Source organism: Corythoichthys intestinalis, chromosome 3, assembly GCF_030265065.1.
Source record: "Corythoichthys intestinalis isolate RoL2023-P3 chromosome 3, ASM3026506v1, whole genome shotgun sequence".
Taxonomy (NCBI): Eukaryota; Metazoa; Chordata; class Actinopteri; order Syngnathiformes; family Syngnathidae; genus Corythoichthys; species Corythoichthys intestinalis.
The window spans coordinates 31,914,037-31,937,214 of record NC_080397.1 but is presented as its reverse complement, the minus strand read 5'-3'; the positions used below and the strand labels follow the sequence as shown (position 1 = coordinate 31,937,214).

General features: G+C 44.4%; 1 protein-coding gene across 1 annotated transcript in view; it reads left to right on the top strand.

Annotated features, from left to right (window-relative positions):
• hmcn2 (hemicentin 2) overlaps window positions 1–23,178 on the top strand; it is a 65,497-nt gene that overhangs the window by 31,421 nt on the left and 10,898 nt on the right. The window contains exons 31-65 of the mRNA XM_057832151.1: window positions 142–420; window positions 503–639; window positions 714–864; window positions 944–1,162; window positions 1,239–1,352; window positions 2,089–2,276; window positions 2,361–2,457; window positions 2,573–2,734; window positions 2,873–2,986; window positions 3,168–3,364; window positions 3,472–3,553; window positions 3,625–3,756; window positions 3,832–3,975; window positions 5,506–5,665; window positions 5,985–6,109; window positions 6,184–6,367; window positions 6,456–6,553; window positions 7,478–7,756; window positions 7,855–8,042; window positions 8,330–8,411; window positions 11,294–11,430; window positions 11,529–11,670; window positions 11,746–11,890; window positions 12,158–12,285; window positions 12,363–12,519; window positions 12,619–12,740; window positions 12,826–12,990; window positions 14,167–14,274; window positions 14,385–14,519; window positions 14,610–14,744; window positions 14,814–15,083; window positions 15,158–15,348; window positions 15,419–15,632; window positions 15,726–15,860; window positions 15,929–16,119. Coding sequence (XP_057688134.1) covers window positions 142–420; window positions 503–639; window positions 714–864; window positions 944–1,162; window positions 1,239–1,352; window positions 2,089–2,276; window positions 2,361–2,457; window positions 2,573–2,734; window positions 2,873–2,986; window positions 3,168–3,364; window positions 3,472–3,553; window positions 3,625–3,756; window positions 3,832–3,975; window positions 5,506–5,665; window positions 5,985–6,109; window positions 6,184–6,367; window positions 6,456–6,553; window positions 7,478–7,756; window positions 7,855–8,042; window positions 8,330–8,411; window positions 11,294–11,430; window positions 11,529–11,670; window positions 11,746–11,890; window positions 12,158–12,285; window positions 12,363–12,519; window positions 12,619–12,740; window positions 12,826–12,990; window positions 14,167–14,274; window positions 14,385–14,519; window positions 14,610–14,744; window positions 14,814–15,083; window positions 15,158–15,348; window positions 15,419–15,632; window positions 15,726–15,860; window positions 15,929–16,119 — 5,507 coding nt within the window. The remainder of the gene's footprint in view (window positions 1–141; window positions 421–502; window positions 640–713; window positions 865–943; window positions 1,163–1,238; window positions 1,353–2,088; window positions 2,277–2,360; window positions 2,458–2,572; window positions 2,735–2,872; window positions 2,987–3,167; window positions 3,365–3,471; window positions 3,554–3,624; window positions 3,757–3,831; window positions 3,976–5,505; window positions 5,666–5,984; window positions 6,110–6,183; window positions 6,368–6,455; window positions 6,554–7,477; window positions 7,757–7,854; window positions 8,043–8,329; window positions 8,412–11,293; window positions 11,431–11,528; window positions 11,671–11,745; window positions 11,891–12,157; window positions 12,286–12,362; window positions 12,520–12,618; window positions 12,741–12,825; window positions 12,991–14,166; window positions 14,275–14,384; window positions 14,520–14,609; window positions 14,745–14,813; window positions 15,084–15,157; window positions 15,349–15,418; window positions 15,633–15,725; window positions 15,861–15,928; window positions 16,120–23,178) is intronic.

Here is a 23,178-nt window from a genome sequence, read left to right as displayed (position 1 = left end):
TGACCCAGTTGAGGAAGAAAACATTAATGAAAATTATTAAACAATAAGCCATTTTGTTTGAGATGATAGTCACAAAAGCACTTTGGCGACAGTGTTTTTCAAATTAATGTTTTGTTCATAAATGATTTGCCTTTTCTTCAGCTCCACCAAAAATCAAGGATTCCAGTGAGACCTCAGATGTGTCAGTGGTGCTGGGTTTCCCTATAGTTCTGCTCTGTGATGTTGAAGGTTCACCCACGCCGAGTATCACCTGGTTGAAAGACAACCAGCCTATTGTGTCGAGCCCCCAGCTGACATACACTGAGAGTGGGCAGGCTTTAAGGGTGGGATCAGCACAAGGGGACAGCACAGGTTTATATACCTGTCGGGCTTCCAATCCAGCTGGCACTGCTGTCAAGCAGTATTCTCTCAGTGTTCTGGGTAAGACCGACTTCGACATATGAATTAGGCTGAATTGTTTGTAAAACAGTGCATCTGATTCTGCTTTTCTTCCTCTTTGAAGTGCCCCCACAAATAGAGGGGGACTCAACATCTCTAGGCACTCGGGAAGAGAAAGTACGAATCAATGGCAGCTTAACTCTCTCCTGCCTTGCGAAAGGTTTTCCTGAGCCCAAGGTTGCCTGGTTCAAAGACGGGCAGGTTAGTGAGATGCAGCATTTCCAAGATTACGCTCATGCTTAACATTTTATCGAAGTCAGTATTTTCTCTTTAAGTTGCTGACAGGAAACAACCATGTTGGTATTAGGGAGAATGGGGCCCTCCTGCATCTGGAGAACGCCATACTGTCCCATGAAGGGCGGTATACATGCGTGGTCACCAACTCAGCAGGAGAAGACAAGAGATATTTCCAAGTAAACATACAAGGTGTGTGGTACTTGAAGTTATATAAAACACCAGTTGAACAAGATTCTAAATAAAGTTAAACTTGGCATCGCCTTGTTAGTTCCTCCAGTCTTCCATCGCGTGACTAACAGAGAAGCAGCCTGGGGTACAGAGGATAGGGAGGATGAGGAGATCGACGACATGGTAGAAAAAAGAGAGGTAGTCCTCGGCCATCCCATCAGCCTTTCCTGCGAAAGTAATGCCATACCACCACCCAAACTTAACTGGTACAAAGATGGACAGAAGCTCACTAGGGCTGATGGAGCAAAATTACTGCCAGGTCAGAATCAAAATAATTGTGTGATCTCAGTTTTCTTCACGAATGACCAATTTGCTCATCTGGTTTGTCCTCTCAGGTGGACAAGTGCTTCAAATTGCTCAAGTGCAGAAAGGAGATGCCGGAAAATATACTTGTGAGGCTGTTAATGAGGCTGGAGAAGACCATATGCATTTTGAATTGGAAGTCTTGGGTAAGCATGAACATATGCCTGTTGCGAACCCTGAGCTCCCACCGTCAAATTCAAGGTCCCACCTTCCTTTATTTATTTATTTATTTATTAATTTATTATTCATTTTTATTTTTTTCCTACCTTCTGTCCCACATAATCCGTTTTAAATCCTTCAGGTTTTAGGAACAGTTGCACATAGTGACTTAAATTGATAAAAAATAAAAATTAACTTGTGTTAAAAACTATAATATGTGGACTTTAAAAATTAAACTTAAATTTCATTAAAAAATAAATAAATAAATAAATGAAAGATTCATTGCTATCTCTTGTAACTGTGTTTTCATAAACATAATCTTTCAAAAATGGTTCGTGGAACATGTGTCCAGCCCCAGAACATGCGCATAACCTTTAATCTTGGTATAAGTACGGATAAGCAGTGAATCACATGATACAGTGGATTTAACATCATCAGTTCTCTTGGGCTAAAGAGCTAACTAACTTCTAACTTCTAAGGGCTAACTAACTAGCTTCTACTCCTTACTGTGATTATGGAAAGTGTATATTTACAATACGAAATTTTTACCATCAATCTTTAAACTGAGCTAATCCTTTGCCATTATTTTTAAACCTATTATTTATGTTTATTTAGCAGAGAATCAGAAACGTGAAGGCTTGTCTTCCAAGAATATTAAAGCAATAATGTCCTCCCAATTATGTCCATTCTGTCCAAGTCCATTCCAATATTTGAAATTTTCAGTATCACCTATGATAATGGGAGCATCTGAGGAGTTCATGGAGGAAATAGGAGCGGTGGTCAACAGCACTGTGGTCCTCCACTGCGATGCAACTGGACATCCAACCCCAGCTATCTCGTGGCTTAGAGATGGACAGCCAGTTCACACAGATGCACAGCATGTCATAAGTGAGGACAAGGCACAACTGCAGGTAAAACCTTTTTTTTTCCTGTTGAGCAAATAGATCAAAACATGACCTGCTGTGTTTTATAATAACTCTGGTGATTTTATGTAGCTCCTCAGTGTGCAGGTTTCAGACATGGCTGGGTACCTGTGTACAGCAGAAAACAAAGTTGGGTCAGTTGAGAAGCTCTTCAGTTTAACTGTTCAAGGCAAGAAATATCTTTATATTGTTCAGTTGGATTCGACTGCTGTGTATTGATCGTGGCGGATTGTTTTTTGACTCATATCAAAAGTTGATGTACAATTTATGGGTGACTGTTACAGTACCACCAAGAATTTTAGGACCTAAAGAGGAGGAGGTGAGCGTGACTGAAGGTCACATGGTGTCGTTACTGTGTGATGTCCAAGCATACCCTCCGCCAGAAATCACGTGGACCAAAGATGGGCAAATCCTTCACTTCAGTACCGGTATCCACATATTGCCAGGTCAGATCAAGGAAACATCAAGTAACAATTAATCATGATGTCCCAGTTGTATGTTTTTAATACATCATTATATCCCTCCAGGCACTCCTGAGATTGTATGCGAGCAATTTATTGTACATGTGCTGTTCATTATTATAGGTGGCCAGATGCTACAGCTGCCCCGAGCAAGAGTGGAGGATGCAGGGCAATATGTGTGCACGGCTTCTAACTCAGCTGGCCAGGACCAGAAGAGTCTTCTCCTCAGTGTTTATGGTGAGCCATCTGCACACGTCAGCTTCATGCACAGATGATCAAATCTCAAAGCCTTGTCTCAGAAAAAAAAAAATCTGTTTACCACAGCTGTAACACAGAATACGTAATTCATAAGTGAATCATGGCAAGTTTGAATGAATCAAACTGACATCACATACTCATTATGAATACAAACCCACAGTCCTGCCCACCCTGAAGCATCGTCTTGATGCTGAGTCAGATGTGGTGACCCCGCAGCTTGGCTCCTCTGTTATCCTGCAATGTGAGGCCCATGGTGTCCCTGAGCCTGAGGTCACATGGTATAAAAATGGACTCCAACTGGCTACAGGGAATGGATTGAAGACAGATCAACACCAGCTGGAGATCACAGGAGTTCAGGTTTGGAAACTAGCTTCCAAACACAAATGATCAAACACCAAAGTCATGCCATCACTTACTCTACTCTCATACATGAAATGTGTACTTTGGATATTGTTCTCTCAAAGATGGCAGATGGTGGTACCTATACCTGCAAAGTGTCCAATGTAGCTGGGGAGGTAGACAAGACATTCAGATTGGCAGTTTATGGTGAGAGTATCCCTTGTGTTACGCCAAGAGTTTTGAACATTGTTTAAACTATAGTGCAATTACATTGGCAGTTCCACCTGTCCTTGATGGGCCTCTCCAGGAGACTCTAAACTTCACCTTGGGTTCTCGTGTATCACTTCGGTGTGAGGCCTCAGGGGTCCCCGTGCCAAGCATCACTTGGCTCAAAGACGGAATACCGATTGGTAAGACAGGCAAGAAATGTACTGTGTTAGTAATTTGTACCATGGTGTGAAACATTACAACATGTTTGCTTACAGAGAGCAGCCTGCAGTGGCAATGGTCTATTCGAGGGGACCGCCTTGAGCTGGGGCCTCTTACTCTTTCCCATTCTGGAGTTTACACTTGCCTGGCCAAGAATAGTGAAGGACAGGAACAAAAGGAATACATTCTCACAGTACATGGTAAGGAATGCTACAGTATTTTTTTTTACCTGAAAGAATGATAGTCATTCTCAATACAAATTCATATGTAAAATATTAAACCTTTGTAGAGCAAGTGACTAAACAAAAATTAACTTAACCCCATCAACCGTCCACATATGCGTACATCCCATTTTGGGTCATGCAGGTCGCAATATGAACATTAGCTATACAAGTAAGGCCTACATGTCCCAAAATGTTCACGTAAGTGAAAGCCAATTGTATTTTCATAATGGTCAAATTTGATTTGACATATACAGTAAGGAGCAGAAGCATTTACACCCCTTGTGATTTTGCCAAGTTCACCCACTTAGAAAAAAGGTAGAGGTGTGAAATTTCAATCATAGATGCACTGCCACTAATAGAGACATAATCTTTAAAAAAAATCCGGAACTCGCATTGTATGATTTTTGAATAATTTATTTGTAATTTACTTCAATAATTCATAAGTATTTATACCCCTGAGAATCAGCAATAAAAATGTAACTTGAAGAGTTGTCAGTCTGTCTTAAAAAAAAGTCAACCATTACCCTATGAGTAACCACCCAACCACCACCCGTCTGAAGGCCCGTCTGAAGTTTACCAGAGAACATTAAATGATGCACTGGGGTTATGGGTCAAGTCATGTGGTCAGATGAGACCAAAGTAGACCAAACTTTTTGGTGCAAACTTTACCCGACGTTTGTGGAAGAAAAAGAAGGATGAGTACAATCCCAAGAGCACCATCCCTACTGTGAAGTGTGGGGGTAGAAACCTCATGCTTTGGGGCTGCTTTTCGGCAAAGGGGACAGGATGACAGTACTGTATAAAGCAGAGGATGAATGGTGAAATGTATCGTCAGATTTTGAACCACAACCTCCTTACCTCAGTCAGAGACTTGAAGATGAGTATTAACTGGATCTTCCAACATGACAATGATCCGAAGGCCAAGCTGACCAAGGAGTGGCCGTGTAAAAAGCATATCAAGGTTCTGGAGTGGCCTAGCCAGTCTCCAGACCTCAATCCAATAGAAAATCTTTGGATGGAGCTGAAACGTGGTGTTTCTATAACAGCAGCCCCGAAAGCTGACATATCTAGAAAAGCTTTGTGTGAAGGAATGTGCCAAAATCCCTGTTTCTGTATGCAAAAACCTAGTAAAGAATTACTGAAAGCGTGAGACCTCTGTAATTGCAAACAAAGGCATCTGCACTGAATATTAGCATTGATTTTCTCAGGGATACAATACTAATATGAACCCCAGTAAATTACCGCACAGATAAATAGTTGAAAAATCATACAATATGCGTACTGGATTTTTTTTTTTTTTTTTTTTTTTTACATATATGTCTATTAGGTGAAATGTGTCTATCATTGAAATTTTCTAAGTGGGCGAACTTGCAAAATCACAAATGTGCAAATACTTCTGCTCCTCGCTGTAGCACCATCAGTGGCAGCTAATGACTTAAACGAGTGCCCTATAAAGAGTCAAGAAACAATATTTGCATCGACCAGATTTGTGTTTTTTCTATGTAGTATTGCCTACCATTCTCGACTCTGATCATCCATCGGATGTTAGTGCACCCATTGGAGAGGAGGTAACACTAGAGTGCAAAGCAGCGGGAAACCCCGTACCTCACCTTAGCTGGCTTAAAGACGGCTTGACTTTGGAGGGGTCGGACACTCGTGACATTGCGTAAGTTATTTGCATTCCATATTCCTGATAGAACTTAATGAGGTCATAGTAATGATACATTGTCTCTACAAAGTAGCTGAATTTGTTTTACAACAGCCACAACTATTAATCTTCATCTTTCCCTAAAGGTTTCTGGAATGAACCAGAAACCATTAGCACTGAAGGTTCTAGGCATAGGGGATGAATGTGTGGAGAGACAAATAGATATGTTTACGTTATAATCATGGAAAGTATTAACAGCAGCTGGTCTACAGATGTTCAGTAGCTTGTATGATGATAATCTTAGCATGTAAACTATTTTGTACTTTTTGTTTACCAGTGTGACTCCTGACGGCAGCACATTAACTCTACTAAGGCTTACTCCTGAGGATTCTGGAACATACACCTGTTTGGCTATCAGCCCTGCTGGCCAGGAGAGCAAGATCTACACCCTCTTTGTCCTTGGTCAGTTTTAACATTTAACTGTAATAGTTTTGGATAAAGTTGTATTGTTTAAAGTGTTTGTTATTTTGCCACAGTAAGACCATCCATCCTTGGGGAGACCACTGAGCCCAAAGAGGTGCAGGTCATCCAGGACAATGCTTTGACTCTTGAGTGTCGTGCTGATGGAAAACCTCCACCCCAAATCAGCTGGTTTAAGAATGGACAGCCGCTACTTCTCTCGCCCCATACACGTCTAACTTCTGGGGACTCACTGCTCAGGTCTGCGTCAAGCGTTGATTTATGTATTTTTTAAATCAGGTTTTGTAACAAAGTTATGCTGATGGTCCCTTTTTTTGCTTTCATTTAGGATTTCTCCTGTGCAATTATCAGATGCTGGAGTTTACACATGCATTGCTCGCAGTCGAGCTGGTCTTGCTGAACTGAGCTATAATGTCCAGGTCCAAGGTAACTTTATTACACACACATGCTAATGTAAAGCAGCCATGAAACATGCACCAACTCATTTATTTCCTATAAATTTCCAGTCAAGCCAAGTGGAATTTATTTAAATAGCCCATAAATAATCAAGAAGTTCCCAAAATGCTTTACAAACACACAGTTCACATTAAAATATGAAATATTATCAAAATAATTAATATTATTACATGTAAATACTAGGGCTGTCAAAATTATTGCGTTAATGGGCGGTAATTAACTTTTTTAATTAATCACGTTAAAATATTTGACACATTTAACGCACATGCCCCGCTCAAACAGATTAAAACGACAACACAGTGTCATGTCCACTTGTTACTTGTGTTTTTCGGTGTTTTGTCGCCCTTTGCTGGCGCTTGGGTGCGACTGATTTTATGGGTTTCAGCACCATGAGCATTGTAATTATTGACATCAACAATGGCGAGCTACTAGTTTATTTTTTTTGATTGAAAATTTTACAAATTTTATTAAAACGAAAACATTAAGAGGGGTTTTAATTTAAATATTAATTTAATTTCTATAACTTGTACTACCATTTATTTTTTTAAGAACTACAAGTCTTTCTATCCATGGATCACTTTAACAGAATGTTAATAATGTTAATGGCATCTTGTTGATTTATTGTTATAATAAACAAATACAGTACTTATGTACAGTATGTTGAATGTATATATCCGTCTTATCTTTCCATTCCAAGAATAATTTACAGAAAAATATGGCATATTTTATAGATGGTTTGAATTGCAATTAATTACGATTAATTAAGTTTTTAGCTGTGATTAACTCGATTAAAAATTTTAATCGTTTGACAGCCCTAGTAAATACCAGTAAAATATTATTAGTATGTCTGTTGCATTTAGGATTCATGTAAATCAGAAAATAAACGCTCCACAGTGCCCCCTGGTGTTGATTATGTGGAACCAGTGGAACCAGTGACTGTTGTCCAAGGTTCCTTAGTAACGCTTACCTGTGAGGCCCGTGGCATTCCTCCTCCAACGTTGACTTGGATGAAAGACAGCCAACCACTGTCACTACAGCGAAACCTGCTGTTGGATGGACAGGAGACTCGACTACAGCTGCCTGACGTGGCACCTTCAGACGCAGGCCTTTACAGCTGTGTCGCCAGCAACCAGGCTGGAAGCAGCACAAAGAGTTTTAATCTCACCGTTCTTGGTAATTATAAAAACTATGAATCTGTACTGTATACTTAAACTGTATTTTTAGTCTTTGTATGAACATATTGTGACAAATCAGCTTTAATTTGGATTCAGAGCCTCCAAAAATATCCAGTTCTCATGACCCAGAAGAACTTACGATTGCAATAAACAGCCCACTGGAGTTGGAGTGCTCTGCAGCGGGAGTACCACCTCCCACTCTTAGCTGGCTCAAGGATGGTCGTCCACTAGAAGGGAACATCATTCAGGAGGATGGACACATCCTCAGTATTAACAAAATCCAGGTACGTAATAACAGAATCATTGTTGTAAAATGCATACTTTAGCTGCAAGATTTCCATGAAATGTGTTAGAAATTATATCTATGCTTAAAACTAAAGTTCTGAAAATTAAAGGGCGTCATGACATGTTGAAACAAAGTCAGAACAAAAATTTGCCCCTCAATAGATTTTTCTTTACAAGCACCAAGTGAAAAAAGCTTATATAATATATATAAATGACACTAGCCATTAGAGAAACATATCGTGTTACACAACAGACAAATAACATAACAAATACCTTCTTCCTCAAGGTTGAGGATGCAGGTCTGTACACCTGCTTGGCAAGCAGCCCTGCTGGAGAGGATGGAAGAAACCATTGGGTTCGAGTACAAGGTGATACAAGTCATTTTTTTTGCTTATTGTTCAGCAGAATGTTTTTTTATTTTGCTAGGCTAGATGTCCTATCCCACCTACAGTGACTTAATTAACCAACATTTACATCTTGAGCTAGATTGCACAAAATGGTATTGTTTTCCTAATCTTTGGGGTGCCATTTAGTGGGCTGATAAAGAATTTAAATTTTGTAAACTTAGAACCATGAACGGAGAAGCGTATGTTGGTACTGTTGCCCAGTTAATGATATTGCCACAGCTGACTGAACTTTCACACAGTGTGCGGGGTTTGATAAATGTTTATATAAATAACTAACTGAATAGTTGATTGCTCAGCAGCTGGTTTTGCTGGCATTCAAAATTCGAATCGCAACTGCATAAAGAAACTACTAGTACTATGACTAATCATAATAAATAATATTTTCGTTTGCATTTTTGTCACTTGATTTTTTCCTCTTGCGTGTATTTATTTCATCACCTAATCATTAAAAAAAAAAAAGACTAGTCATTATAGATTTTGCATTTCATTTAATGTTTTCCTTAGATGGATTCGAGTTTTGAGTATAGATGTAATAAGGGTCAACACCCGTGTTGTTAATCTTACTTAAAAAAAATAATTAGTTACAATTACAAATTACTTCTTCCAAAGAGTAAGTGAATTAGTAACTCAGTTACCTTAACGTAAGAGTAATTAGTTACTCAGCAAAGTCACTAACGTTACTTTTCATGTTCTACACGTTATAACATGATCCATTCTGTAACGTCTTTCACATCAAATATGTTTATATTAACCGATTGAATTGAACTTTTTCATTCCCCCCAAAAATATAGGTCACCCATTTTACATTTTTTTTTTCAACTTCACCAATATAAGAGTGTAATCGTATACAAACTCTAACTTTCAAATGCTGTGAGAAAAAAAAGACTTTTTCCTGTTGTACTGAACCGTTTGCCTGGCACCGCCAGACTATTCTCCCTGTATTTTTCAAACACTGTGAGAAATAGTCTGGGACCCAGCCCATTAACGGCCTCTCAAACAAGTACAAAATCAACCGTCCAATCAGATTCATTTATTTGCGTGACGTGTTCTTAACGAGTAACGTCACTCTTGCATGCCGAAAGTCGTCTCTACAACAACACAGATGGCCGATGGGAGAGCCGAGAAGATGTTCCAATCTGCGTTAAAACCAGTTTTAAATTACCAAAAACACATCGACACAAGTCATTGACAACAGTCAACATGGCTCGCGCTAGCCATGTTGGATAAACGTCTCCATTCTCCGCTCACGCTAATTACTTGTCGCTTTAACAACGTCACGTCTGCCCGTCGCTGATTGGTCCACTCCGCTATCTGTTTGCTGTGGCTTGCTCCGCCCTCGGAATTTGACCCGCCGGACAGTCGCCAGACTCAATCGCTGGAACAGTGGTGAGTCTGGCAACTGAACCGTGGCTTGTGTGTACCGTCACACCCAATACTGTATTTATAGATATTGTTTTCGATATGCAGGTGAGGCTTTGAATCTCTTCCCTATTCTATCTTTGCTCTAGTTGTTATGATTTAAAAAAAATATATATATAATAATAATCACACACGGTTTATGGATATGACATTAAAGAAAAATTTAGGACAAGTGACTATTTTTGGTAATAAAAAACAGATTATTATTATATTGTAGCATCTACAAGAACAACGCCCACTTGGTGATGATAATGCATACTGAACAGGAAAACAGTCCATTTTTTTAAATTAATTGTACCCACCTGAATGCCACGAACTGTGTGTAAAAAAAAAAAAGTTTCCCGAGCGTTTAAGATTACGCTCGCCAAATTCTAATGCTAGCGAGAATGCGAATGCTATGTTTATTATTAACGCTCCGAGCCACCTAGCAGTGCGTTTGCAACAGCATCACAACCCCTTTTCCCTCCTCCCCTTTCCCACTCTGCTCTCTCCGTGTCTCTCAGATGTCTCTCGTCATTCAACCAAATTGTTGTAACGCACGCCTTCACGTCCTCATTAACGGTAAAGGCGTTGCAAAGATGGGAAAAGTAATTCATTATATTACTCACCACTGACAAAAATAACGCCGTTAGTTACGCCATTATACTCTAAAACTTTTATTAATAACACTGGTCAACACAAAACACAATATTTGAATGGGCAGCGGCCAACTTCGTACTAAAAAAACATTGGGCCCCATGGCCGAAAATGTTAAGAAACCCATCTTTAGGATATAGTGCAAATAGCATGTAACGAGTTTTAAAGTGCTTTATACTGACAAAATGTTTTTTTTTTTTTTCTTTCTTTTTTAAACCTGTCCTGTTCAGCTGTTTGACACGGAGAATGGAAGTCTAAGTGCCCGGTTGGTCTGAACAGTTTTAATGTTTCATATTGAGAGTATGACATACTCCCATTGTGATCATCCAACATACCTCGTTTATTATGACAAAGCAGCGAACAGGAAAGGAGTTATGGGGGAACAGAAGAAAAGAAACACAAGAGAAGAAAGAAAAGAAACACAAACAAACAACAACAACAAATACATTGAACGTCTACACTAACTACTAATATGTTGGTGCTCTCGTCAGCTAGATGTATTTCCGGTTGACACCATGTGGGGGGTCTGTTAACCAGGGAAAGAGGGGGACGGTGGTGGGGGAGTCTATAAGCTAAGTGATTGAAAGGGGTAGAGTGTACACAAATCAGCTTTGTGATCTAGAACCCAGTAATCGTGTGAATCCCTTGTGAGTGTAAGCCCGTTGGTGACCGACCCTACGCCGCCCCATCGCCACTCCCGGCACCGGGACCCCCACCCGAGCGCGTCCTATCACATCTTCGAATGTTTTCTGAACTTGTTATTATACAAATATCATTTCACCTTTCAGTCCCACCAACCCTTCTTAGCACTGAAGATGTAAGGACATTATCAGTACCAGTTAATGGACACTTGACCCTGGAGTGCCTGGCAGATAGTGACCCCCCTCCTGATATAGAGTGGTACAAGGATGAGGTCCTTATTGAGGTACATGATGTTAAAATATTCACTAACAGATACTGAAGTATGAGAACATATGTGGCTCACATCATGTCCTCATTTTCCACATCTCTCTGCCAAATTAGCTGGGTGGTCGTATTCAGAGGCTTGCAGGAGGCCAGTATCTTGAAATACAGGATGTCAAGCCTGAGGACAGTGGCCAATACAGTTGTGAGGTTACCAACATGGCGGGAAGCACCAGTCTGTTCTTCAAAGTGGATATTCTCTGTAAGATGCTTTGTTAACAGATATTGTTAAAACCGCATCTACACATTTGACCCTAATTATACTTCTGCCTCTCAGTGCCACCAGTAATAAAAGAGAGCAGTACAGTGGTGACAGCTCATCTGGGCCAGGATGTGGTTTTACCTTGCGAAGTTGAGGTTGGCACGTCCCCTACAATTATGTGGAGAAAAGATGGATTCCCCATTACCCACGATGACAACAAGTAGGTCGTTGTTTTCTGGTTAAAACGGCATATTTTCCATAATCAATTTAGATTGTTATATTAATTTCAAACTGCTAATGTCTTGGAATAAGTTTAATTTTAATCACCCTGATGAATTTGAATCATAACTGAGCAATTTATCAATTTGAATCTTAACTGAGCAATTTATCAAAATTACAATAAAAAATGTGTCCAAGTATTTACTCTAATAAAATCACATCATACTCCTCTGTGTATAACTCCATCAACCTATTTATCACCTCGCAGGTACACTATGCTAATAGAAGGCTCCTTACGTGTGCACGGAGTTCAGCTGAATGATGCCGGGCGCTACCACTGTACAGTATCAAACCAGGCGGGCTCAGACCACCGAGGACTCGATCTCCGCGTGTTTGGTAGATGTAACAAAATTGGAAATTCTGAATCTGGCGACTCTGGCCTTCATCTTGTAATCTGGTCGTTGTCCTGTTAGTGGGTCCTGAAATTCATCCCGGCCCTTTCAACATGACAGTAACCACAGGCATCAGAGCTGTTCTCAGCTGTGAGACAACGGGCATACCATCACCTAAAGTATCTTGGAAAAGGAATGGTGTTCCTCTTGATGGTATCCATCAGTCAAGTGCATACAGGTACAGTAAATTCACACTTATGCTGCTCTTAACATTAAAAAATGATCATCAGTGATACAGCAGTCATAAAAATAGTAAAAGACATGCATATTTCTGAAGGTTATTGTCCTCTGGGTCTCTGGTACTTTTGTCGCCATCCAATGAGGATGAAGGTTATTTTGAGTGTACAGCTGTGAATGATGTTGGAGAAGAGCGGAGGGTTATTGAAGTCAACCTCCAAGGTATGGATTTTAAGTGAATCAAGTGCAAGAGAGTTTTAAATGATTAATTTAAATACATTTAGTTTTTGTTCTTTTCTCTTGTAAGTCCCACCATCCATTGAAGATGATATCACAACAGTCAAGGCTGTGAAAATGTCTCTTGTGGAGCTACCTTGTCATGTTAAAGGGCAACCTCAACCTAACATCACCTGGACTAAAGGTGGAGCCAAGTTGGGAGCTAGAGGAGGAAATTATCGCATCCTCCCCACAGGTAAGATACCATATCTATTTGTCTTTTTGGAAATACCCTATTGTCATGAAACTCAAGAAGAAGAAAACTCATCCATGTAATTTTTTCATCATTACCGTATTTCAGAAGAGTACAATCTGCAAACTGTTGTAATGAGTGATAATGACTGTCTCATAAACCCAAATAATTATTAGTGGATCAAACAAGCAATAAAAAAGGAGAAGGAGCGAGTAGACATAACCTGTAGTTCATATCAATTTTCTAATCATTACTTTCCTACTCACCTTTTAAGTAGAGGTCTCCCCCCGACATCCTCTTTGCTCGTCTGCTCCGACCCCTACAGGTCAATAAAGGTGGTGGAGAGATTATTATTAGTGTATTATTATGACTATCCGCTGATGAAAATCATACTTGAATGAGCTACTTGAATGAGCTCAGCTCCTGTACTCATCTGTGCGTAAAGTGAGAAACACAGCTGATGCTCCAAAAGGAAGTCACCCCTAGGATAGTGGTAACAAGATGCACACTTTACTCTACTAGGACCTTTACAATGCATTTCAGACTAACTAGCTAGCAGCAGCTAAATAGCAGTGTTATTTTGGTGCTGGGGTGTAAGTTTGGACCGCAAAACCACAAAGTTAAGAGGTGCGCAGAGACCGACTGCGAAAAAAAAAGGTGGTACCGACTGCTAGCAATGTCACAGGGAGAACAGACTAGATTTTCAGAGATCTGGGGGTTCTCTATATGAACAAGTGGAATGGATTGGATAGCGAGGCACTGAAGGGGCGCTCTACCTTACTCTATGAATTAATGGGAAACTGACAGATTTGTGATCATATTTAAGTTAATAATGACAGGTTATATGATAATTGATTTAAACTAATATTCTGGCAACTTCTCAGTGAATATGACAGCATTTATTGTAATGTTTTTTTTTTTTTAAATAAAACAATACCAAATTATTTAGGGGGGCTTAAGAATATTTTAAGTCAATGCCACTTCCTGTAGTTCAACGCGACAGAGTAAAAGTTATGTTTCATTTTAACAGAAATGCTCCTTGAATAAAAATAAAACATGTTTTGCATTAAAACTACTCTGACAAAAAAACAAACAAAAAAGTAAATGAAGAAATGTAGTGTACACACCTCTGTTTACATGAGACAACTGCATTTCTTACAAATACTATACTCTATGCAGGGGTGTTGGAGATAACTGCTGTGTTACCAAGCCATGCCGGCAGGTACACTTGCTCAGCTCGCAACACAGCGGGGGTGGCTCACAAACACATCTCACTTACGGTCCAAGGTGGGAGGTCTAGCCATTCATTCATTCATTCATTTTCCATGCCGCTTTTCCATTTGGAAAAAAAAAAAAAAAAATCACTTTAACTTTTATATCTCTTCTTGATGTGATAGAGTCCCCAGAGATCAGGCGAATGGCGGAGGAAGTAGAAGTAGTGTTACATCATGGGACCATTCTTCCATGTGAGGTTCAAGGATTCCCTCGACCATCCATCACCTGGCAAAGAGAGGGTGTTCCCATAGCAGCTGGTATCAACACAGAAACCTTCAGCACATCATGAATACTAAATACGTCCAACCTACATATTTGTAGAAAAAAGCCTTTTACTCATTTGACAGGTCACAGGCTGGCTGTGCTCTCAAACGGTGCCCTCAAGTTTGCCCGTGTAACTCTTGGTGATGCGGGGATGTACCAATGCCTGGCAAAGAATGACGCTGGTGTGGCTGTAGGAAAAACCAAACTTGTCCTACAAGGTATACTTTTGCTCTTTACAAATCATGACGTGATGAAAGCAAGCAGATGTAATCCCTGTGTATTCTCAGTCCCACCAGTGCTAAGTGTGCCTCGTGTGGAGTACAATGCTGTGCTGGGACAACCAATCGGCCTGGACTGTGCAGCAGATGGTCAACCGCAACCAGAAGTTACTTGGCAAAAAGAAAGAAGACCTATAATTGATAGTGCTCATATTCATATATATGCAAATGGTACACTGGGGATAACGTCTACCCAGCGCAGTGATGCTGGGACATACACATGTACCGCCAAGAATGTCGCTGGCAGAACCAGCCATGATATTAGACTGTTCATTCAAAGTGAGTCAAGGCTCTTAGTTTCCCTTTGGGAAAAACAAAAACTGTGTTCTAAGGCTTTTGTCATTATGTTTCAGTTCCTCCGATGATTCCCTCTGGGCAAACAGAGATGTCAGTTATTCAAGGATTTCAGGCTTTGTTACCTTGTACTGCTCAGGGTTCACCTGATCCCAAAGTATCATGGGAAAAGGATGGTGCGGTATTGCTGAACCTTCCTGGCAAATTCACTCCCCTGCGATCTGGAGAGTTGATTATTGAAAGGGCTGAGGTGAGCATGAAACACTAGCATTTTCAATTACAACCTAGTCAACGAAAAACTTGAATTTGTTTTTACACAGCCAGGGGATGCTGGAATTTTCACCTGTGTAGCCACCAATGCAGCAGGCTCTGCAAGACAGGATATTCACCTATCAGTCAACATGAGACCTGCCTTTAAAGAATTACCTGGTGATGTAACCTTGAATAAAGGACAAGATCTGACCTTGTCCTGCCATGCTCAGGGAACACCTCCTCCAGTCATCTCCTGGAGTGTCAACAACATACCTTATCTAGGTATCAATTTTAATGATATGGTTGAGCAGCTACTGAGACTGCAACTCAAGACCTTTCCACCGAATGTCTTTGTTGATTAATCACATTTTGCAGGCACCACTGTTGATGAAACAGGCAGGGACACCATCATAATTAAGAACGTTACAATGAGCGATGCTGGGACATATGTGTGTATCGCGGAAAACAGCGTGGGCTCCATCCGAGCTCTCTCCTTTGTCCGCATCAGAGGTAAGCTTTTGCTGATCAGTGGATGCTTTAACGGAATGAATTAATTTAATTTTGAATGCCTTTCATAGAGCCTCCTGTGCTAAAGGGTGAAGCCCACACGTCTCAAACAGTCATTCAAGGTGGTTCCGCTGTGCTTGACTGTCCAGTCCAAGGAGACCCCAACCCTGTTCTCCGCTGGCTCCGAAATGGAAAACCCCTTCACCGCTCTGTCCGAATGCAAGCGTTGCACAATGGATCACTGATCATTTACAGCATCACTGTAAATACAAAGTTTTTTTTCTACTCTTTACATTAGTCAAGTTTGAATCGTTGATCTTCCGTGAGTAAACTGAATGGAGACAAATTCATCTAAACTTTATCTTAGTGGCTGACAGCCACAATTTGTTCTGAGGTCCATAAGTCAGAAACCAGCACAATTATCAACAAAAGGAAGGGAAGTGGAGTCTGGCCTGCTTTTCCTTAACCTTTAATCTTGTTGTTACCTAACTGCTGCTTTTAATTTTACATCCTGGAACTAGGGATGTACAGATCCGATCACGTGATTGGAAATCGGGCCGATCGTGACCTTTTTCAGAGGATCGGAATCGGGTGAAAAGGATCGGGTTGTTAGGGAGCGCTGGGAATCGGACCCCAAAGCAGACAAGGGAGAATTCCGTTATTATTTAACAAGGTTTATTTTCAGCGGCACGTCGAGAGTCGTTGTAGCACACGTGCACGTCGTGTGGTCGCTGGCAGGCGTAGACGTGATATCAGGCAACGGTACAGGTCAGGGAGCAGGCACGAGGAATCCTGGGACGGAGCAAAGGTCAGATTAGCCGGGAGAATATATGTTGGTAAATACCTGAGTGCTGGACGTGACTGACGGGAATGCCGAAAGAGTTGGTCTGGCGACGAGTGGCAACGACGATCAGGCTTTTGTAGGCAGCTGATGTTAATGGCTGGCACCTGTCGCCGCTTCCCCCCGTCTGGTTTCCAGCCTGCAATCAAGGAACCCTAACAGTACCCCCCCCCCCTTACGGGCGCCACCAGGCGTCCGAGACAGGCGACCGGGATTGGCACGATGGAAATCGCGTATCAGGGACTTGCACAACACCTGCCTGGCAGGGATCCAGCTCCGTTCTTCAGGCCCATAGCCCTCCCAGTCAACCAAATACTGCAACCCACGGCCACGGCGGCGAACGTCCAAGAGCTGCCTCACTTTGAAAGCTGGGTGCCCGTCAATTGACAATGGAGGAGGGGGAGTCGGAACTGGTGGGGACAAGGGGCATGACGAGACTGGCTTGATCTGGGAAACATGGAAGGTGGGGTGGACACGGAGAGACTTTGGGAGTTTGAGGCGGACGGAGCAGGGATTCACCACCTTCTCTATTTCATAGGGGCCAACGAACCGTGGAGCCAGTTTCCTGGAGTCAACCCGTAATGGCAGATGCTTTGAGGAGAGCCATACCCTCTGACCCACAGAGTAGACAGGTGCTGGTGCACGGCGGCGGTTGGACTGAGCCTGGGAACTTTGAGAAGAGCGGATAAGTGCAGCCCGTGTTCTTTTCCAGATGTTGGTGCACCGGCTGATGTGCCTTTGCACTGTGGGTACCGCAATGTCCTGCTCTTGGGAAGGAAACAAAGGGGGCTGATAGCCCAGTGAGCACAGGAAGGGGGACAGGCCTGAGGAGGCATTCGGCAAGGTGTTATGGGCATATTCGACCCAGGGAAGATGGTCACTCCAGGAGCTGGGACATGACTGTGCGACACAGCGAAGGGCCGCTTCCAGCTGCTGGTTTGTGCGTTCACACTGGCCGTTGGTTTGAGGATGGTAACCTGAGGAGAGACTCACCCCAACATCCAGAGCTGCGCAGAAAGCCTTCCATACCTGGGAGGTGAATTGTGGACCCCTGTCTGACACAATCTCAGCCGGAATGCCGTGCAGGCGGAAAACATGCTGAACCAGTAACTCTCCGGTCTCCTTTGCTGATGGGAGTTTTTGAAGCGGGATGAAATGGGCCCCCTTGGAAAATCTGTCAACCACAGTGAGTATTATGGTGTTACCTTTGGAAGGGGGGAGACCGGAGACAAAGTCCAGGGCGATATGAGACCACGGGCGGCTAGGGATGGGAAGAGGGCAAAGCAAACCAGAGCTGGGTTTGGTGGAGGTCTTGCTGCGGGCGCAGACGTGGCAAGCCGTGACAAAAGCCCGAGTGTCCTCCGACATGGTGGCCCACCAGAACCGCTGACGCAATACAGCCAGGGTCCTGCGGATACCCGGGTGACAGAACAGGCGGGACGAATGGGCCCACTCTAGCACCTGTTGCCGGACTGAGGCGGGAACAAACAAGGTAGTCTGAGGTCCCTCTCGGGGGTCAGGGTGCTCATCAAGGGCCTCCTTGACCTTTGCCTCTATCTCCCACTCCACTGAGTGGAGAAAACAGGTGGAAGGGAGTATAGGAGCCGGTTCTTCTTTAGTTTTGCTGGGCAGGAACTGGCGGGACAGGGCATCAGGCTTGATATTGCGTGACCCTGGGATGTAGGAAAATGAGAAATTAAAGCGTTCAAAAAACATGGCCCACCTGGCTTGGCGTGGATTGAGTCTCTTGGCGGATTTGAGGTACTCTAAGTTCTTGTGGTCTGTCAGAACTATGAATGGCTGGCGAGCTCCCTCCAGCAGGTGTCGCCACTCCTCCAGGGCAAGCTTAACAGCCAGCAATTCACGGTCACCAATGCCATAGTTTTGCTCAGCGGGGGAGAGCCTGCGGGAGAAAAACGCACAGGGGTGCACCTTGCCATCCCTGGTCTGGCGTTGGGACAAGACTGCTCCCACGCCCACTTCAGAGGCGTCCACCTCCACGATGAACTGCAGGGTGAGGTCAGGATGCGCCAGCACGGGGGCTGAAGTGAAGCGTCGCTTAAGGTCCTCAAAGGCGGTGTTGGCAGTGTCGGACCAGCGAAAGGGCAACGTAGTTGACGTCAGGGCCGAGAGTGGGGCGGCGACCTGACTGTAATTTCTAATGAACCTCCGGTAAAAATTAGCAAACCCTAGGAAACGTTGTAGTTGTTTCCGATCGGTGGGGCGAGACCACTCCACCACCGCGGTTACCTTGCTGGGGTCCATTCGGAGTTCTCCACCAGCAATGACGTAGCCAAGAAATGAGACCTCCGGAACGTGGAACTCACACTTTTCCGCTTTAACGAACAGTCGGTTCTCCAGGAGCCTCTGGAGGACCTGGCGCACATGCTGCTGATGCTCTGTGGGGTTGGAGGAGAAAATCAAAATATCATCAAGATAAACAAACACAAACCTATTGATCATGTCCCCCAGCACGTCATTGACCAAGTTCTGGAACACTGCGGGGGCATTGGCAAGTCCAAAAGGCATGACGAGATACTCGTAATGACCATGGGGCGTATTGAATGCAGTTTTCCACTCGTCTCCCTCCCTGATGCGGACCAGGTGATAAGCGCTGCGCAGGTCTAGCTTTGTGAACACGTGCGCACCATGAAGGGGGGTGAATGCAGAGTCCATCAGGGGAAGCGGGTACGTGTTCTTGATTGTAATTTTGTTGAGGCCCCGGAAATCAATGATGGGCCTCAACGTGCCATCCTTCTTTCCCACAAAGAAGAGCCCGGCGCCGACGGGGGAGGAGGACGGACGGATTATACCAGTGGCCAAGGACTCCGTGATGTAAGACTGCAGCGCCTCCCTCTCAGGCTCAGAGATCTTATAAATACGCCCCTTCGGCAGGACGGCGCCAGGAAGCAGGTCTATGGCACAGTCATAAGGACGGTGGGGGGGCAGGGCCCCTGCGCGGTCCTTGCTGAAGACCAGCCCCAGGTCATGGTAGCACACTGGAACTGACGAGAGGTCGGCCTGGACTGGATCCTGAACAGGATAGGTCGGAGCTAGGGCAGACCGTAAACAATTATTGTGGCAGTGGGCACTCCATGAGGTGAGCTTGGGGTGGGTCCAATCCACCACCGGATTGTGAGTCTTTAGCCAGGGTAGGCCTAAGACCAACGGCGTGCGAGGGCAGTCAATGACAAATAGGCTAATCATTTCTTGGTGATTACCCGAAAGGAGAAGTTTAACTGGGTCGGTCTGCTCCCTCACACTAAACAGCACCTGTCCATTGAGTGCGACGGTTCTTAACGGAGCGGGCAACGGGCGTGTTACGACGCCCAGCTGTTTCACCAACCTGCGATCGATAAAACTTTCATCAGCTCCACAATCAATAAAAGCCTTCAAACTGCAGGACTGGTCTTTCCAAGAAAGAGTGGCTGGGAGCTGGAGCCGGGCTGCAGGATTGTTAGACGCCTGACTCAGCAGTATTTCCTCATCTACTGGAGAACCTGCCCCTCCTCCCAGACGTACCGGACAATGGCAGAGGAAATGTCCCGCCTGGCCACAGTAGATGCATAGCTGGGCAGTGAGCCGCCGAGTGCGTTCTTCCTCAGTAAGTCTGGCTCGCCCTAGCTGTATTGGCTCCGGATTCTCAGCAGAGGGCAGTGAGGAGGCGCCAGCAGGTCGAGGAACCCTAGTAGGAGGGGCCAAACCTGAGGCAACAGAGCTGCGAAACGCGGAAGACGGCAGCTCGCAGCGTTGTCGTCGCCTCTCGCGAAGTCGATTATCGATCAGAATCGAACGATTAATGAGCTGATCGAGATCTCCTGGATCGTCCCTGGAAGCCAGCTCGTCTTTGAGGGATTCGCTGAGAGCGTTAGTGAAGACCTCTTGAAGCGCGGCGTCATTGAAATGGCTCTCCGCCGCAAGCGTGCAGAATTCCACGGAGAACTCTGCGACGCTGCGTTCCCCCTGACGGATGGACATTATGCGTTTGGCGGCTTCCTTACCACGGACTGGGTGATCGAAAACTTTGCGCATCTCCGCTGTGAAATTGGCATACGAGGCGCACGCCGCTGAGCCCTTCTCGTACAAGGCTGCCGCCCAGCTCAGGGCTCTCCCACGAAGGCACCCGATCAGGTAAGCGATCTTGGCCCGCTCGCTACTGTATGTATGCGGCTGTTGATCGAACACGAGACCGCACTGCACTAAAAATGCACGACAAGAGCCCAAGTCGCCATCGTAGGGAGCAGGGGGGGGCACGTGTGGCTCACGTGGCGTCGGCGGGGGGGAGACGAAGCCTCGGCGGGGTGACGATGTCGGTCGCTCGGGGAGTGGCGTAAACTGCGTCTGGATAGACTGAATAGCCAGAGAGATCTCTCCTACCTTTTGGAAAAGGTACTCGAGGGCTTGCACGTGGCGGTCCAGGGCGGGGGACGACGGGGAAGCGGAACTCTGATCCATGTCCGCGGGGTCCACGTGGCCAGACCAAACTGTTAGGGAGCGCTGGGAATCGGACCCCAAAGCAGACAAGGGAGAATTCCGTTATTATTTAACAAGGTTTATTTTCAGCGGCACGTCGAGAGTCGTTGTAGCACACGTGCACGTCGTGTGGTCGCTGGCAGGCGTAGACGTGATATCAGGCAACGGTACAGGTCAGGGAGCAGGCACGAGGAATCCTGGGACGGAGCAAAGGTCAGATTAGCCGGGAGAATATATGTTGGTAAATACCTGAGTGCTGGACGTGACTGACGGGAATGCCGAAAGAGTTGGTCTGGCGACGAGTGGCAACGACGATCAGGCTTTTGTAGGCAGCTGATGTTAATGGCTGGCACCTGTCGCCGCTTCCCCCCGTCTGGTTTCCAGCCTGCAATCAAGGAACCCTAACACGGGTTTTAAATTTAGAAAATATATTTGGTTTTCTGCTTCATGCTCGTACATTGCCAGCCCTTCCCTTCTGCTAAGCAGTGCGGCCAAACTGTCCAGTGCAGCTTATGTGTGGTACCTGACATTAATAATGATTGACAGGTTTGTAGCTTTGGTCTTGCCAGAGAAGCTTGGTAGCTCTAAGATCAAAGGCACAAATCTGTCAATCATTGTTTAGCTTGTTACACACTAGCGGTAGTGTGCTATGGCAACTCTATTGTTTAAGTGAGAGGCTGTTCTCAGCAGCGTGAGTGGATTTGAGTGGACTCAATGAAGCAATTAATGAAGACAAGAATTTTTATACGTTACTTTTGTTTAAAATTATTTACATTATTAAGGCGGCACAGTAAGACAGTCACATGTTTGGAACTTTTGTTCCAAAAAAACAACAAAACATTTTTTCGGTATCGGATCAGGACTAGTTATTGGCAGATTCTCAAAATCAGGGGACTCGGACTCGGACGCAAAAATATGAGATCGGGACATCCCAACTTGCAACTAAGATTTCCACAGACATACAGCATGACTGTGAGATTGTCTTCTACCTGGTCCGACAATATCTCGCTTGTCACATATTCTCTCAATTGCCCAACAGTCAATTGCCCTTGGTATCACCCACACACCCCTTTCCTGGTTCGCATCCTACCTGTCCGACCGCACACAATTTGTCAAATTCGGCCCACATAAATCCAATTCCCTCCCTGTTTCCGCTGGTGTTCCCCAGGGTTCTGTCCTGGGGCCGCTCCTCTTTTATCATTTACATTCTCCCCCTCGGTTCCATCTTCCGCAAACACAACATTCACTTCCACTGTTACGCGGATGACACCCAGCTCTACATCTCCTCAAAACCAACCGCCTCCCTTCCACCTTCCTCCCTCACCCTCTGCTTAGATGGCATTAACACTTGGTTCTCCTCTAACTTCCTCCTACTCAACAGCTCAAAATCAGAAGTCCTCCTAGTTGGAACCACCGCAATGCCCTCTCATGTCCATAAGTTCTCTATTACCATCAACAATGTATCAATCTCTCCTTCTACTCAGGTTAAGAGTCTGGGTGTCATCCTCGACAGCACGCTCTCTTTCCGGTCACATATCAACAGCATCACCAGATCAGCCTATTTCCACCTTTGCAACATTTCTCGTCTCCTCCCTTCACTCACCCGCCATACCGCTTCCACCCTGGTCTGTAGTCTAATAACCTCCCTGCTCGATTACTGTAACTCACTGCTCTTTGTTCTCCCTAACAAGTCCCTCCAAAAACTGCAGCTCCTCCAGAACTCAGCAGCACGTCTCATCACTCGGACCCCTGCTACACACCACATCACCCCCATCCTCCGTCAACTTCACTGGCTTCCTGTCAAACAAAGAATCAATTACAAGATCCTCATCATCACCTTCAAAACACTCCATGACTTGGCCCCTCCCTACCTTTGCATTCTACTTTGTTTAAACAATCCACCCCGTCCACTTCGCTCTTCCGCTATCCTCCCACTTTCCGTCCCCCGTGTCCGCCTCTCCACCTTTGGTTCCAGAGCTTTTAGTCAGTGTGCCCCCCAGCTCTGGA